This window comes from Hyalella azteca, unplaced genomic scaffold, assembly GCF_000764305.2.
Source record: "Hyalella azteca isolate HAZT.00-mixed unplaced genomic scaffold, Hazt_2.0.2 contig15757, whole genome shotgun sequence".
Lineage (NCBI taxonomy): Eukaryota > Metazoa > Arthropoda > Malacostraca > Amphipoda > Hyalellidae > Hyalella > Hyalella azteca.
In genome coordinates, this window is record NW_025945596.1 from 93,574 (window position 1) to 112,232 (window position 18,659).

Genomic DNA, 18,659 nt, shown 5'->3' on the forward strand with positions numbered 1-18,659 from the left:
AGATGCTACTGTACAGGATGCAAATCATACTATAAATCAGAAGCAGCAATGCATCCGCAAGATGTCGTACTTTGTATTTACTGTAAATGTTTTGACTCTGTAAGATTAATGGACGTACAAAGTTTGAATCTCGATTTTTTTTACGACGTCTAAAAATTAAATTCGTCACATAAATTTGAATAAACGAATTTCTTACTTCGATATTAACAGATTCAATGCCGGTGTATTTCATGTAATTCAATATGTATACAAATTGAATGTAAAAAGATTGTTTATTTATATGCAAAGACACACTCAACGGCATCCATGATAGTATAAAATGCACGTATCTTCATTTGTCAACGCTACTGATCATATAAGAAGTAAAATAGATCGAGTTACCCCTGATGTAAATCCGTATCTGTTACACCACTTTCATTGTAGATGGCATTAAAATTTAACCAATATCCTGTTGTTAGAGAATTGAGAAATTATTCAATGGAACTAGCAGTGCTATGAGTCACACGCACTATTCTGAATGCTACCTAAACTTGATCTGTTCTGAGGCCGAAAATCTAGTGAGAAGGTCTCCATTGTCCAGAGATGCCTGGCGTGGTCGGAAAAAAGCTGTTCGATCTTCTACCTTTTGTGACGCATCCACCACTTACAAGAGGATTGAAGTTTTTTTGTGATGGCATGGCAAATGAATGAAACTGAACAGTGCAGACATCTGTGTCATGTCGATCGAAGTTCGGGAGAGGGGGCGTATGGTGGTGTGTTGAAAAACATTTAGCTAACATTGGAAAATTCGAGACATCAATTCATTATGTCTCCGAAATAATGTTGAATAAGGTGAATTATTAAATTTTGTCAATAATGGATCTTTAGTTCTACAAATATAGATATTAATTATGTTTACACAGGAATAATGGAGAATCACTCAGAATGAACAGAAAATTTTAGATTACGTTAAGTAATCTCAAAATAAATGTTTGATATTCTGGAATGCTTTTAAATTTGGGAAGAAATAAAACTTATAATTACTAAAAACACTTACACCATGCTTTTACTCTGTTTTGCTCTGAAATAATGAGTCGTTTTTCAAGTTTTTGACTTGAAATAACCATCCCAATGAAAATTACAGACGCATTAGCTTCTGATTTGGAGTACCAGAAGCTGGGGGGACTCTAAATTTTGTTAGAGATTGTCTGTTTTTCTGCAAGATGCCCAAAAAATCCTCTCTGATGTCCGAGTTGTTCAATTTTGGACATTTTTTATGCTCGAAACAGCCTAAAAGTACCAAAAGTTGTAAGTAACGCTGCCTCAAAAATTATGTTTGTGGTCAAAGTTTCTGTATGGCTGGCAATTTTTTTTTATTTTTTAAACGTTCGTAGCTGCTTTTTCAAATTATTGAACTCGTTGAAAAACGATTTTAAATGTCTGGGTAAAAAAACGGAATTGGGTTCGTGATTCTGTTTCTGAAATCTATCATGACGCAATTGTTTTTGGAATATTCGACTTTTGGTTAACGATCTAATTCATTTGATTTAACCTAACGCGATTGGATACATATTTATATCATATTTACCCCACTTGAAATAAGGTAAAATAATTGAAATTATATTACCTGGTTCAGCATCCCACCTTAACTTAACACCTTAACTTTAATAACAAAAAAATTTCTGAGAGAACGAATGATATTCATCCGAGAATTTTGAAATAGATAGCTAATTGCAAACAATTATTTTCTTTATTTTGATCATCAAAACATATATGCATACTAGCGGGTTAACCTAGGCGTAGCTCGAGATATGTAGATTGTTTGATTTCACATGACGAAAATAATCATTTTTACTAACATCAATAATCTCCTGATATCAAAGTAAAGTCCTGAGATCAACAGAAACGATCTTTCAAGTTCTCGTTTCTTAAAAACAACCACAAAAAATTTACCCACGTTTGGAATTCGAAATAATACTGATTTTTCAATCAAGCTTAAATTATTCTGAAGTTTAATTAAATTTAGATTATTAATTCCGACCATAGTTTTGCGATTTCTCGCGATATCATTTATGAAACAAATTCTTATCCTGGTAATACAGTATATGTTATTGTGATTCTACGCCGTCAAAAAGCTCCCATGCTCTATACATAAAACAGAAGAACATATTATACATGAAAATATATAAGCGCCACGTTTCAGTAATATGAAAATTACATTTTCTAGCTGTCTAATTTCGTTGCAACATCTCGCAATGGAATTATGCTCGGAATTTTCCACTAACCGCACAAGCTCCGGTCGCTCTAATCATCGCGGGCGAAAAGAAGTTCTCGATGACATTATCTAGGCGTGCGCTGGGAAGAAAAGGCGTTCCAGTGCCAAATAAGTTAGCGTGTTTATCTTTGCTAATGACAGTCGCTTTATCTCTGGGGCAGCTGTAATGACCACTGTTGTGGCCTGCTCGTTGCCTTCCTTTACGCGGCATCGAACAGCTATGCTGAATCACATAGAATCTTCATAATTGAAGTGAAGTACAATAATATTCGGAAGTGAAGTGAAGTACACAATAATCTTCATAATTGAAGTGAAAAATACAAGAATCTTCATAATTGAAGTGAAGTACAATAATATTCATAATTGAAGTGAAGTACACAATAATCTTCATAATTGAAGTGAAAAATACAATAATCTTCATAATTGAAAAGAAATGTACACTAATCTTCATATTTGAAGTGAAGTGCAATAATCTTCATAATTGAAGTGAAGTATACAATAATCTTCATAATTGAAGTGAAGTATATAATAATCTTCATAATTGAATTGAAATGTACAATAATCTTCATAATTGAAGTGAAGTACAATAATCTTTATAATTAAGTGAAGTATACAATAATCTTTATAATTGAAGTGAAGTACCTATACAATAATCTTCATAATTGAAGTGAAGCACAATAATCTTCATAATTGAAGTTCAATTATTCTACGTCATACCGGTATTGTTTGTCTGACTCCAAATACATTTTCATTACGATAACTCACTATAATAACTTAGTTTCCAGCACGATGATGCAAAATAATCAGTTTATGTGTGTGGAATATCGTAGAACCACTGGTTCTAGCCACCGAACCAGTCAATTAAGTGGGCCAGTGCCGCTCGTCTTGAGACTGGTTCGTCAGCTCATCTGAGTTCTCCATTCTTCCATTTTTTCGATGATGAACTAAAATAAAAATTATGCGAAGAAGGTGGACTAGGAACGCGGGCTCAGGCGTCCGGGGACTCCCCAATCTCTTGCTTACTTGTCGTTAGCTTCAAGAGAGGAAAAGTACCACTTTTAATTTATACGCCGCCATCAGTTTTTCACAACTGGAAACATCACGGAAAAACTATGGCGACAATAGAAGGCAAATGAAAGCATATTTTTCATTATGATCATGAAACTCGCCTCAAGTTTCCCGATTTTTTTTTTAAATTTTCCAGTCATTTGCACTTAGTGGTGATAGCTGCGTTTCGTGGCCAGGCTAATTTAACACACTTGGCCCATAAAATAAACTTACATTCCGTAGTGTTGCTAATTGTAGCCATTTACGCCGACCCTCCCGCAGAAAACCTTCGAGGCCTCAAGACACGCAGCAAAAAATTGACGCGGCGCCGGCGAACCGCTCCAGAAATTCGCTGGAACATGCATGCGCGTGCTGCAGCGGCTCCGCTGACGAATGCATACGCTAGAGTTTGGTGTTCGCGGGTTGCGCCAAGACGAATAATTTTTTTAGAGTTATCGCTAGTGTGGAGCAAGCATTTAGAATAAAAAATTTGGCGACTAAAATGTGTTTCATTTTTTTTATTGAAACGTACGCTTAAACGTTTTATTTTTCGAAACTGCTTATCTGAAATTAATTTATTTTCGAGAAGAACTTGAATATGTATAAAGTTGTTTGTGGAATGTTTGATTAATTCATGAAGTACTTCTTCCCTTAGTGGCTAAGTTCGCGCTGGATATGCATGAGAACCGGTTAACTTAAGAGCGAAACTGATTTATTCAAGCCTCTTCTGCCTTGACTTTACCTTGCCCTGGAGTGACTCTTTAAACACACTACATATTAAACTTACTCTTTATATATCTTGCAAATTGAAAAAACATCATTATAATGCCAGCTGTTTTTTTTTTTTCGATTGTTTCGCAAACGAACGTGAAATTTTTGTATGAACTTATTGTATTATAAGTAAGGGGTTTTAATAATAATAATAATTCATTAACCATAATGTTATTTTCGATTGTTTCGCAAACGAACGTGAAATTTTTGTATGAGTTTATTATATTAAAAGTAATGAGTTTTTATAATGTTAATGATGTTATTGTAACCCATTGCACCAAAATTAACCTCCTGTAATAGCTCGGGAGCTTAGTTGGCCGCTCGCCGTCGTGTTCACTGGACTGGAAAAGCGGATCGTTTAAACCGAGTGTTGAGATTTTGATTGAACTCCGCTGAAATCTATGAATGCGATCGAATAAAAAAAGTTTCCAAGAATCAATATTATTTTATTTGTATTTTTATTTTATTTCTTATTTTTGCCAAAAAATTTACTGAAGTCGATGGAAGAAGGGTAAGTCAAGTTATTCTATTTTTTTTTCAACAGCCGTCAACATTAGAGACGGAGGTCACCGCGATACTTTAGCTTCAGTTCTGAAGCGGAAATTTCCTCTCTAAAAACGACTAGTTTCTCCGCCTCGAGAAACTTGATCATGTAATTTGGCAAGCGAACATTTCATTGACCATGAACTTCAGTGCCGCTGCACTCAAGTCTTGGTCCTGGTGAAAGAGTCTCGCACTAGGCCTTTCACAAGCAATTTGCATTTGTTATTAATGAAAGTATTTTAGTTTCTAAGCTGCTACAATAAATACTATCATTTGCGCACTGAAATAACAACCTCACTTTTACATTGGAATAAATAACATATAATGAATGTAATATATTAATAAATTAAATATAAATGTAGTAAATAATATAACAATAAATGTTGGTTTACCCTACATTCGTTGCTAAGCGAAAGGTTTAGCTCTATAATTGTGTTCACGTAACTTCGTAAAGTAACCTTGCGACCGCTAACCTTCTTGTGTTGACTATGCAGCTTTCAAACTCTGTGATCCAATCACCTCCCCCCCTCAAGATTGTCTGGGGTAACCCCATGACATTCCCCTCCCCTCCCTCACTTGTACCCCCTGCTTATTTTCTCGTTTTTCTCTTATCAGGCATTGTCTGCTTAGGTTTTGTGCTTGGGTTTTTGCTGGCGCCGACTTTGACAGTTGAACGCAAGTGGTGATGGATAGACAGTCGTCTTCACTGCAGTAATGTTTCAAAGATAAAGAAGTTTATTATGTATGATGTATTCATAAATTTTATTTGAAGATAGTTCTTTTTATCATAGTTTTTTATGTGTTGATGATATGTCTAATTTTTACACGCATGTATGAGAGTTTCCTATCTTTGCTTCCACATTTTCCATCTTTTTCTCTTGTTTGCCTTTTTCCTACTCAAGATTTTGGTATATACTCTCTCGCAGCCTTCACTTCCCCTAACCCCTCCTCTCAACAGCCCTCCCCCAGACACAGGCACCGCAGTCGGCCGCCGCTGCCGCAGGCTCTCAGTGGCTATTCTTGTAATCCATTTAATTATGTACCATAATCCCACTACTCGGGGGTTTATATTTGAGCTTTGGATTTGTACTCTAAAAATTATATTATTTTTGTCTTTACTTATTCGATGTGTATTTAGGAAAATTTTTTGCGGTGTTTATTGGTAGTAATCTGAAGAAATACTAAGGTACTTCACCAATTCAGGGTCAGCAAAATGAAATTTGTCGATAATCAGAGCCGGATCAGCGCCGGCCGCCCCTCGGCCGTTGATCGGCCACCCAGGCACCGCCGCGTAAATTCTCGACTCTATCATAAACCGGCACCCGGTAACGCTCGTTACTTATACATCAATACAATTTTTTTGTAAGGTCCGTGCCGTCCTTTGTTTTTACTGACGCCCGTAAATGCCTAACGGTGGAGTCTGGCCCCGACAGGCTGCCTTGCCGTGCCATGCATCACTGCAAGCCTCAAACTTGCGCTAGTGCTTGCATGAGTTATGTTTTCATATTGCATAATGATTTGGGTGCCCATGGAGATATGTTACGTGTTAGAGTCTAACGCCTACTTTGTAATCTTACTTCATCCCTAGCCAAGAAGCTGTTCTGTTGCTTGAGTTATGTATAGAGATTTCGTATTGATTTGGATGTACATTCATCCATGTGTGTGAGTTTAATGTTCATTTCGAATCATAATAGGTTGGATGCATACACATTCTGTTGAATGAATCTAACCTTATTGCATAATTTGGGAGTAAGCGCAATCATATATATATAAAGATCTCAACGAACGAGCAATTTTAGCAAATTAATTTTAACTTTTAATCCGCATAAATGTTTACTGCCTATAACTCGAGACAATCCGCCAACGATTTGCTGTTGGTGTTGCGAGTCACTTACCTGAAGCCAACCGTTAAATTCTAACAATGAACGTACTTAATTACTTTCACTTGACCCCTTAAAGAATCTTGCGCCAATTGTCCCTCCCGAGAGACTTGATTTTACCAGCTCTTATAAAAATAATTGTGCCTATAGGTTATAAGTTTGGATGAATGTAGCGCATCTTTTAAAAAAGTAATTTTGTAACCCACGAGACAAACGTCGTTGAAACAATATTGATTAAGAGTTGATTTAGTTGAAGCTACGCTTTATATACTTGTTTCGATGTTATGGGTCTGTTGCGAAGTAATATATTTCGCTGTTGATTACTTGAGTCGAGCTTCAAAACAAGGGCAGGTCTCTATCATGAATAAACTCACGCTTAATTCAACCCCTCGTCTAAGGCTGTTACGATAACTCAGCCCCAAAGTGATAACACCCATCACGTTTTAGGTTGGGTTTCTTGGAAATACTAAACGTTTTGCCTTAATCAGGGGTCAACTTTCCCTGAAACGCGCAAGCATATCAAACATCGGCGCAGCTCCCAAGAAGATACGTATACGTGGTTCATATCTCGAATCTGATCTTGATTCACTAACGCTGGCACAAACTTTATTTGGCTTAGCCAGCGGAGGGATTGAGACGCATTTGGATTTTATGCTTTAATCGCACCTCAAAACGCAGTGGATCTGAAAATAATGACCATACAAAGGAATCAAAAACTAGGTAAGTATGATTGAAAATTAACAAAATACCAAATACGATCACAATGACAAATATGGCAATAAGGAAGAAACTTCTTGAATTCATCACGAAATTAACTTACATATGTGCTTGGCCCTACTTTCCTGAATCAGAATGAAAGATTTTTTCCACCTTGGAATTTCCGTCCCTAATACACTGAACAGTTTTACTAGCACACTGAGTGATAGCTGCGGGCTAGTCATCGTGCGTCGAGATAAGGAACATAAATGTGCATATAACCAAGTCATGATATTTCTCAAGTAATATTTCATAATAGTATATTCAAAAATTTAGAAAGGACATAACACCAAATAACCTAGTCGTCGCACGTGTCGAGATAAAGAAAAACTGACGTGCGAGATGTGGCGGCTAATGAATGGTTCCTATAGAGTGTTGCCACTAGGTGCATGAAGAAAAATACACATAAAGAGAGCTTGATACTAGACAGAAAAAAAATCCTGTTGCACAGGACATTCACTATGATCGAGTTGCTCAAATTTTCTACCTAACCAAAAATTTATATTACTCTGTAGTCTGAATTTCTGACTTATTTTGGTATCTTAAACTTGTACATTTCCCGCAGGTTAACCGTTTGCGGCTTTGAATAGATAACCTGTAATTAATAGCATCGGCATGACTATCTAGAGAAGTTTTGACATTAATATTAAATTCTGATAAATTAGCTTTCAGAGCCGAGTTTTTCGTGCATCTATATCCATTTAAATGTAGAATTTACGATCAAGGAATTTCTCCAAAATGTAGATTTTCTTGACTTTTCTATTGTATTGTAGATTTTTTTTTTTGACTTTTAAATTTATGGGAAATGTCCATGAAATGTATAATTAATTCAACAACAGCATTGAATTCAACTGACGCACAGCGCTATAACGATCGAACCCGCACCTTTCTGCTCCAATCATGGTACTCTGAAATGTAACCACTGGGCCACAATATAATCAAAATATTTGGAAAATATATTAATGGAAATCATAGATAACTTTGGGGAAAGTGGGTAGGAAATTTATGTGAAGCTGTTTTGCTTTGCCATGCAGCGTGTCCATCTTTATGGGCACTTTGTACAGGCTTTGCTAGTGGCATTTTTTATTTCTATATTAAATGATTTCTATTAAATAAAAAGCTATCATTCTCATACCTGCACAAATTTATACCATAATTCACGGAGTGTTCACATAGTTCATGAAATGAAAACTTCCGTCATGAATTATCGAATGCTTTTCTTCTTTACGATGCTACTTCGTCCACAAATTCAGGCCTATCTTGATGCACTTGCTATAGTACTTATCTTCCAAAAGAATAGAACTCAAACAGTCATATTTTAAGCTAATTTTTTAACCAAGGCTCTAGCCTTATTTGTGCCAAATCGTCAGCGTGCGATCCACGACATTATTTCTAACAGGAATCATTTTTCTTACTTGATACTTTATTTCAAGGGCCTTGAGAAGGTAACTTAATTGGTGCGAGTAACGCGCTCGTTCGTCTTCACTCAATTGCGTCCAGTATATATGAGCACGCGCTTCCAGTGCTGCCGTGGGCTATGGAGAGTTTGTTTACGTTCTATGAACGTCGACTCTTGTTTACGTTTTATGAACGTCGACGTTTACTGACGTTCTCGACGTTTGTTGACGTTCTAATGCGTGCTGGCTTTAACGAGCTAGGCTGGGTAGGCGTTTTGTTTGCTCTGTCGATCCAGGTGTTTACAGCGAGTTATGAGATTATTTCAGTATTATTAAGTGCGATGTATGACACTCAAAAAGAAGCGTGAAATGCGGTAATAAAAAAAGTGTCGTACCATTTAAGTGAGAATGTGCCCAAAAAACGGACATTAATAACAAACATACCCTAAATTGACATTTTTTCCATTCTATGCTTCTCGTGGTCCATCGCTTTTTTTTAAATACGCTCATGCCATCTCTATAATCCATGATTATTGTAAACATCGCTGTTACTGATGGCATATAAATCCTCACCGTAAGATTTTCGCCCTTATTGATCATTGTAATTATTTTATATATAATATTTCCACGATAAAATTCCAATAATTTTCAGGTGCGTTCTTGATCCCGTACCTGATCATGATGGTGCTGGAGGGCGCCCCGCTTTTCCTCATGGAGCTCGGCATCGGCCAGAAGATGCGCATGGGATCCTTAGGCGTCTGGAACAACATCAGCCCCTGGTGGGGCGGCATCGGCATCGCCTCCACCATCGTCTCCTTCTGCGTAGGACTCTACTACAACGTCATCATTGCCTGGTGCTTCTACTATCTCTTCAACTCGTTCCTGGTGAGCATCATCTTATCATCGCCTGGAGCTTTTCTTCATTCGTTCCTATTGAGCACCAAACCAATAAACGAACATATTGCACTTATATGCCTCTTATATTAATGGATTAGCTGAAATCTGTGTTACTTCCACCTGTAGTTATTTTGTCAATTGAAAGGGAAGGACACTTTCAACTAATTTCGCGAAATCTTTCTCGATAAAAAGGGAAGTTCTCTTAACGATGGCACCTTCTTCCATAGTTACTCACTTCGAATTTATCTAGAATATTTTTATTTTTGTCTTAGAACTTTATTTGATCACCATGCTTCTCTTTTGTATATAGTTTATACAGTAGTATCTTATAAAATCAGGTATCGTACTTTAAATAATCAAATATCGGATTTCTTAAATAATCAAATGTCGTGTGTCTTGTATAAAATGTTTTATCCCGTAAATATTTGTACATCTCGAAAATATTTGTATATCGTATCTCTTGAACATTCAAATATCGTATCTCATATGAAATGTTTTATCCCTTGAATATTTGTACATATCATCTGTATAATATTTGCAGAGTCCGTTGCCGTTCTCGAGTTGTCCTACGGAGGCCGTGGGCAACCTGACGGTACCGGTAGCGGAGTGCGAGATGTCCTCGGAGACAGCGTACTTCTGGTTCAGGCAGACCATCGATGCTGGCGACAGCATATCAGAACCTGAAGGTATTATATAATACTTACCTTCATCATTAGTTTGCTTAAATTTATAGGTAACCGTATGCAAGTATTGAGACCATTTATTTGATTGAACGTCTAATCAAGCAAGAATTCAAATCACTAGACTTTACTATGATTTCATTGTTGAAGACATGGTGAATTTATTTTGAGATTTTCACTTTCTAACTCCGAAGGCACTATTTTTACTTGCCGAGTGTATGATCCCAACAACTGTTATTTGCCACTTTGGACTGAAAGCTGAACTGCTCTTAGTCTGCGTATGCAAAACTGTTTTGTGGATTGCATTTTTTATTTTAGCGCATTTTCTCATTTATGGAAAAAATGCACTATTGTGCTCGTCATGTACGTTTGTCTGTCCGTCCGTCCGAGACTTCACGTTTTCGTCGACAAGAAAATGCGCTTTCTGTCACTCACTGCAGTGAGTACTGAGTTATATTTTTGTTTATTAGGAAGAGAAGGCAAACGATTTGTCTGAATGAAAGCCTTGCGAATCTAATAAAAATGTCAACGTTTTCTTTCAAAAAACGAACAATAGATCCACTCTCTGGACTTGTAATGAATAGAACATTGTTGGTATTTTGGGATACGTGTAGTGTTCAGACTCTTCGTCTAAAAAGTGTTTTAATAACCCTTACAAAAATCCCGTTACTGTTATCTCGATGTTATGTTTTCATGAAGAAAATATTACACTTTTATCCGTTCCCGTCCTTTCTTGTGTCTATTTATTTTTCGCTTGATATTAATCTTATGTGTGACGTGCCCTCGAAGTTCGTTTGAACCAGACGCCACGATAAATGCTTCGTAGAATAATAATAAGAATTAATATAATCATAATAATAACAATAATAGTAATAATAATTTTAATATTAATGTTAATAATAAAGTAATAATAACAATAATAATAATGATAATAATTGGGTGCAGGTATCAGGTGGTGGATGGCGCTGTGCCTGACGCTGTCGTGGCTGCTCGTGTGGTTCTGCATCATGCGCGGCATCCAGTCTTCCGGCAAGGTAATTATATGCTTAATTACCTTGCAATATAATTATTAATAATTATTATGAATAATTAATAATAATTAATTGTTATTATATTACTTATTGATAACAATTATTATTATATTATACTACCTTACCTACTCTTCTGTAGATTTATTACTTTGTGCTAATCATAACCTCATAAGCTTCCGGCGAGGTAATTATATGGGAATTACCTTGCATCTTAATTAATAATAATTATTATGAATGTTTAATAATAATTATTAATTATTGATAATATAATTAATTATTAATAATAATTATTAGAACATATATTACTTTGTATCAATCGTAACTTCATGAGCTGCACATTGTTAATAGATTTTTTATTAGTCACTGTGATTAATGAGGAACTTGTAATTAATAATCAAATTAGTGGGAAGTACGGAACTCATTAGTACCAGGTTTTTCTTCCCAAAAAATCGTATATTTTGATGCACATGTCTGTAAAAAGTGGTTATGCAAGCAAAATATTCTTATAAATAGAAGTACCTATCTGATTATGGCTTCAACTACCTGTGAAACAAATATTATTAATTTAAAGTACATGAATAGCATCAGATTGTCCAACAAAATCCTATAGTCAGCTATATACCGTATCTATATGTCTATATTTTAAATTATATTCATATGATAAAATCTGACTTATTTCTATTATTGCGGTGTAGAATAAAGTAGAAACGATTCTTAACCTCGCAGTATCGCTAATAGTAGATCGATGTACCTTAAGAGCAGAAGATTATTTATAACCTATTTGTATTACTTTGTTGTATAAAGACAATCTCAACATGCATTTATTATTATTATTATATTTCTTCCTATGGAGAATCTTTCCCTACGAGGATTAAATGTTTCGCAGGAGAAATTAATGAATTGCTGACCTTGTCTACCGCCCATTTATTTATTTATAAAATTATAGCGCAATTTAAAATAATTCTACTGGCTCCCTGACTTAGTATCTTTTGCCGCAGAAAATTTGAAAGCAGAGAAAACGCCGAGCAAATTCACCATATCGATATTGAAAACGTTTTCAATATCGATATGGTGAAGTTGCTTGAAGTTTTCTTTGCTTTGAAAACGTTTTCAAAATGGATATGGCGAATCTGCTTGACGTTTTCTTTGCTTTGAAAACGTTTTCAATATCGATATGGTGAATTTACTTGTTTTTTTTTTTTTTTGCTTTTAAATTCCCCGTGAACTTGCGATATAAGCAGATTGATAATATATGTACTTCTGCCGCAGGTTGTGTACTTCACAGCCCTCTTCCCCTACATGATCCTCATCATTTTCTTCGGGCGCGCTGTCACCCTGAAGGGAGCGGGCGCTGGTCTCAAGCACATGTTCACGCCTGATGTAAGTCACCCTCTCGTGTTATTGCTGTAAAGCTGTTAACAACAATGTTAACAACCACTGTTATCAAACAATGTTAACAACAATGTTATCAACCACTGTTATCAAACAATGTTAAGGACAATGTTAACAACCACCAACCTCCGCTGTCAACATCTATTTGTGGTTTTATTATCTGTCACTATTCGTAACTTAAGACGTGTTACTATAGAGGTAGTTATTTGAACGTCTTGTAGGTTTGAGATGTTTCTTTAATGCTGTTTGACAAATTTAATCTTTTTTTAATTTATCCTATAGTTATTGCATTCAACATGGGATATGATTTGAGAAAAGCACTGAATCTAACCCAGATGAGACATTTGAAGATCGACTTTCATTTACTAAAATACATTTTTTCCTTTAATCTACCGTTGCTATATTAGGAATTATCAAAGTATCTTTTACATGCACCGGAAATGCACCAATAGCTTAAGCCCTATACCTTACTTGGCTCTTGTTTCTTCTGACTTAAAAATTTTGTAGATGTCAAAACTGCTAAACCCGAACGTTTGGATGGACGCAGCGTGCCAAGTGTTTTATTCTCTGGGCCTGGCGTTCGGTTCCCTGATCGCCTTCGCCTCGTACAACCCCATGAAGAACGACTGCAAGAGGGACGCTATCTTCATGTGTGCCATCACCGTCTTCACGGCCACCTTCGCAACCATCGACATCTTCGCGGTGCTCGGCTTCAAGGCCGTCGCCAACTACGAGAAGTGCATTCACCAGTGAGTTGATAGGGCATTTACTAGTGAGTTGATATAGTGCATTCATCAGTGAGTTGATAGTGCATTCACCAGTGAGTTGATAGGGCATGTACTAGTGAGTTGATAGTGCATTCACCAGTGAGTTGATCGGGCATTTACTAGTGAGTTGATAGTGCATTTACTAGTGAGTTGATAGTGCATTCACCAGTGAGTTGATAGGGCATGTACTAGTGAGTTGATAGTGCATTTACTAGTGAGTTGATAGTTCATTCTACAGTGAGTTGATGAATCTATACAACAGTTTTATTTTCGTTCAATTTTATTTGTTAGTGTTAAGCGAGTGTTAAGCGTCAAACTCTTACTTAGAAGCCTGGTAGACTTTTATTATAATTGGGCCACAGCAGCAATAGTGCAATGAGAGGGTAGCTATGAAACACAATCTGCTTAAATATGAAATTGTACCGAAGAAAAATGTACATTGTAACGTGAACAAAACTTTTGATTTTCATCAAAATGACCGAAAAACAATAATCTGTAGCGCGGTCCCTTAAGAGATACGGTTGCCATGTCGCTGCCGTATCTATCATGAACGTCCACTGCTGTTACTATGACCGTATGGTCATAATAAGCAATATATAATAATATAATTAATAATATTAATTATTTATTATTAATCTAACCTATGACAAGTAGCAATATTCGCGGTCACAGCCTCTGCATCTCAAAAAATTGATTGTCTTCATAAATACGTAGTCTCTTATCCCATTTTGTTAATATAAATATAACTTCATGGCCGTAGAGTTTCTTGTGGTTGTGCTTCCAGGCGAGTGCTACTGGTTCTATCGTACTCTGTAAAAAGGTTTTAGAGACGTCAAGATGATAAAAGGTTAATCATCAAAGTTAATTACTGACGGTTAATCGTAAGGAATCGTAAAGGTTATTATTAAATCGTAAAGGTTAATCATCCAAATGGTTAATTTATCAAGATGATAAAAGGTCAAGGACGTCAACAAGATAAAAGGTTATAAAGACGTCAATCCCAGATCACATATTAGTATCGTACTCTGCACTTACGGTCAAAACCAAGGTTTTGACCGTAACTTGTAAATTTTTGATATTCCGATTCAAGAATCTTATTGTAATCAACAAACCTACAAGCAAGTTTCTCACAGCCATCTTTTCTCGATCCTCCGGCCAACGACCGCTTTTGTTATCATATATGCAGACCGCCAACAACGTTATCATATATGCAGACCGTGCTTGTGCAGCGGAGTCTTCAGGAGAACCTTCACTGGCACGAACTTTGATCGTTTTACGGACGCTTACAATGTTTGAATATACCTCACTCTGCCCTTACACTGTACACATAATGCCTTCACACTGCCCTCGAGCTGCCTTTACGCAGCCTTCACGGAGCCCTCATAATGCCTTCACACTGACCTCACACTGCCACATCAAACTTACTCAGAAATTTCAACACCTGCACTCAAACTATCATTTGAATTTTTAAGTTCGTGTACACAACTGTTATTGTTATTCTCCTCGAGCTATTGATAAATTGAAATTGATGTAAACGCCTTGATTTATGCAACATCCGTTTTTGGTTTACTCAGCCATGTTTTGTTAATGAAATTAAATTAATGCAAGCGTACATACAATTTTACATCCGATGGCCCAGTGGTTACAGTTCAGGGTACCAGGATTGAAGCAGAGAGGTGCGGGTTCGAGACCACAACAAGCTGTGAATGTTCTGCTATGATAAGAACCGGCGACAGGCCTACGGCCTAATAAACGCTGACACGGCTACTCTAACAAAATTTAGAGTCGCCCCAGCTTCTGGTTCTCCAAATCAAAAGCTGACGCGCCTGTAAATTTCCATTGGGATATATTTGAACGTATTCAAAACATCATTTAACATGTATTAATGTTTCTACAGCAATACAGCAAAGCTGGCAAGTATACTGGACCAGCTGCCGGTGCACACTCGTAATATCAACGTCACAATCGACAATTATGAAGAGACATGGCCCGACCTCCTGCCGCACATACAAGATATTTATGAGAACCAAACGCACCAGCACTTCCAGCACTGCAGTGTCGAAGAGCAGCTTAATGAGGTACTCTCTTAGATTATTTTCTGCTTTAAGTATTAAGATCATTTGGCTGCAGAAGTCGCAAATTTACCAGGGATTTAAAAGTAAAGAAAATAGCCAAAAAGTTCACCATTTCTTATAAGAGAAAACGTTTCGGAGTCCAGCTCCATCGTCAGTTCAAAACCTAGTACACAGGTTTTTTCTGCTTTGTTTCGGATCTTTGTATTACTTTAAACCTAGTTTTAATTATGTACCTATATGATGAGGAAACATATTTTAATGTTTGTTGCATTTGAATTTTCATTTTTTATGTTAGAAACATTCCGTTTCATCTGTATCTACCTATAAGATCCAATTCACAAAAGTATTCATCTCCTTCGACTATCTCTGGATTGTCACCACTGCATTGGCAGCATAGTTCATTGCTTAATCTTTTCGTTCGTTTAATTATATTCGTACACATAACACAGATGCGTGCATCCGTTTGTTTATGAAGACGTGACTATATTGTCCACACAGGCGCCTGTGTGCTCGCATTCCTTCGTGTAAACACGAATTTACTATTCACACAGGCGCCTGTGTGCTCTTTTTCGTTTGTGTATACTCAACTTAACTGTCCACACAGGCGGCTGAAGGCACCGGCTTGGCATTCATTGTATTCACACAAGCCATCGTGGAGTTACCGGGCAGTAACTTCTGGTCCATAGCCTTCTTCATGATGCTGCTGGCGCTGGGTCTCGGCTCTCAGTTCGGCACCATGGAAGGCGTCATCACCAACCTCTTCGACATGAAGATCTTCGCGCGTGTTAGAAAAGAAGTTCTTACGGGTACGTGGAGACTAACAGGATGACTATTGCTTTTTATTTCTAATGATTTTTTTTGTAATTTTAATGAATTTTTTATTTCTTCGACATGAAGATTTTTGCTCGCGTCTGGAAAGAAGTTCTTACGGGTACGTGGAGACGAACAGGATAACTATTGCTTTTTCTTTCTAATGAATGCGGCCGGGAAAATGAATTTTGTTAATTTTAAGGAATTTTTCCATTGAATTTTAATGAATTTTTGATTTCTTTGGAGTTAATTAAGATCTTTGCTCGCGTCAGGAAAGAAGTTCTCACTGGTACGTGGAGACGAACAAGAAAAGCTCAATTTCTATGGATTGGAGTGTTCTAAATTCTTGTATTCTGGGTTAATTTTTTTAATATTGCCGTATAAAATGTAGTTGAATTGCCGATGGTAATTCAAAGATGACTGATTGTGATTTTATTCATGGGACAACTATTGCTTTTCTTTCTTAGCTGAAGGAAGCTCAATTTCTTTGGGTCCGAGTGCTGTAAACTTTGTATTCTGGGTTAATTTTGTTCGAATATTGCCGAACAAAATGTTATTGAATTGCCGATGGTAATTCAAAGATGACCGATGTGGTTTCATCATTGCCACAGTTTTTCACGCGGAAAATGGTTTTTGTTTCTCTGAACTTGGTGCTATTTTAGGCTTGAATTTTACCTCCAAATTTATTCTGCTTCCTTGCTCTGTCCAATCGCTTGTTTATGAAATCTTTGTTAGAGAAGCGGTGTCCTATTTTGTCCAAGCTATTTGGCTCTTCTTCGTTATCTTATTGAAATTATTTCAATCTACTTAGTCACCTGAATAAGACCTATCGTTATAAACCCGTATATAACGATATAATATACCTATCGTTTTCTCGCAGCCTTAATTCGACTTTAATTAAAAAAGTTATGGATACATATTCTAGTTTAATTACCTCATCTATTTAATGTAATTACCCTTATATTTTTATCTAATTAGCTATTTAATTACCTTACTTTCAATTTCATATAGCATTGTGCTGTATTATTTATGTGTGGTTATCTAATTATTTTACACGAGTATATGTATTTTTTATCATCTATTATTAAGTATTATTATATGGATGATGTATTACGTATACTATATATATTATATTATATTGTTATATAATTATTGCAAATTTATGATTATGCCAATCATTAACGTGCAGGCTGTGTGTGCTTGATCTCACTACTGATTGGCCTGATATTCTGCACGGGCGCGGGCGAATATTGGCTCATGTTGTTCGACACGTTCGCTGGGTCTATGGGCCTGATCTTCATCGCCTTCTTCGAAGTGATGGTCATTTCGTACGTGTACGGACACAAGAGATTTACGGACGACATCGAGAAGATGATTGGCCAGCGACCAGGCCTGTACTGGCAAGCAATGTGGCGCTTCATATCACCTCTCACTATATTCTGCATCGTCGTGTCATCCATCGTGTACAGATTCATGAATCCTCCAGAGTATCCTGCGTATAAGAAGGAACTGGTGAGTGGACAGAGTATCCTGCGTATAAGAAGGAACTGGTGAGTGGACAGAGTATCCTGCGTATAAGAAGGAACTGGTGGTGGACAGAGTATCCTGCGTATAAGAAAGAACTGGTGAGTGGACAGAGTATCCTGCGTATAAGAAAGAACTGGTGAGTGGACAGAGTATCCTGCGTATAAGAAAGAACTGGTGAGTGGAACTTGGGCAATCCGGGAACACGATATGAATGCGTGCTCTTCGGTTATAGTGATATTTAATTATTATTATTATAGGTAATTTAATTTTTATTGAATGATATTCAATTGTTTGCAAGGCATTTCAAGTATCTTTTATCCTGTGTATAAGAAGGAACTGGTGTGCAAAACTTACGTAATCCGGGAATACAATATGATTGTGGGATCTTTGGTTATAGTTAAATTGAATGATATTTTATAGTTTGCAAAACATTACATGTGTTTTTAGGAAGCCTGTAAGCAGTTCTCTAATTAATAATTTATATTTTTTAACATATAATTTTATTATTGTTTTATATTTAATTTTCAAGTCACTAAATTTTTCCTTGTGACTCAGCCTACTAAAATCATTCATGAATTATTTTCGTATACAATCTTAATAATTTATCCCTTCTTTACTGTTTGTTAGTTTTTACTTTATTAAAATTTGCATTTACCTCGGGTCTTCCATCTTCGTTAATGAAAATTGCCTTTTCAATCATATTTATACGCATTCTACATTGTTAAAATTTGATTCTTTTCTTCTGAAAATACATCTTTAATATTTTTGTATTGCTCTTTCTTGCATTTCCAAGAGAGCAAATGGCGCTGTATTATTCATGTGGGGGCTGTAT

The 18,659-nt window shown here is 36.3% G+C and overlaps 1 protein-coding gene across 5 annotated transcripts in view; it reads left to right on the forward strand.

The window, feature by feature from the left end:
- Positions 1 to 18,659, forward strand: part of LOC108677003 (sodium-dependent neutral amino acid transporter B(0)AT3) — a 63,165-nt gene that overhangs the window by 33,536 nt on the left and 10,970 nt on the right. For all 5 annotated transcript variants that reach the window (XM_018165147.2, XM_018165149.2, XM_018165148.2 and 2 more), the window contains exons 2-9: positions 9,301 to 9,533; positions 10,087 to 10,231; positions 11,171 to 11,259; positions 12,526 to 12,636; positions 13,156 to 13,397; positions 15,313 to 15,493; positions 16,095 to 16,296; positions 17,490 to 17,812. In XM_018165147.2, coding sequence (XP_018020636.1) covers positions 9,301 to 9,533; positions 10,087 to 10,231; positions 11,171 to 11,259; positions 12,526 to 12,636; positions 13,156 to 13,397; positions 15,313 to 15,493; positions 16,095 to 16,296; positions 17,490 to 17,812 — 1,526 coding nt within the window. The remainder of the gene's footprint in view (positions 1 to 9,300; positions 9,534 to 10,086; positions 10,232 to 11,170; positions 11,260 to 12,525; positions 12,637 to 13,155; positions 13,398 to 15,312; positions 15,494 to 16,094; positions 16,297 to 17,489; positions 17,813 to 18,659) is intronic.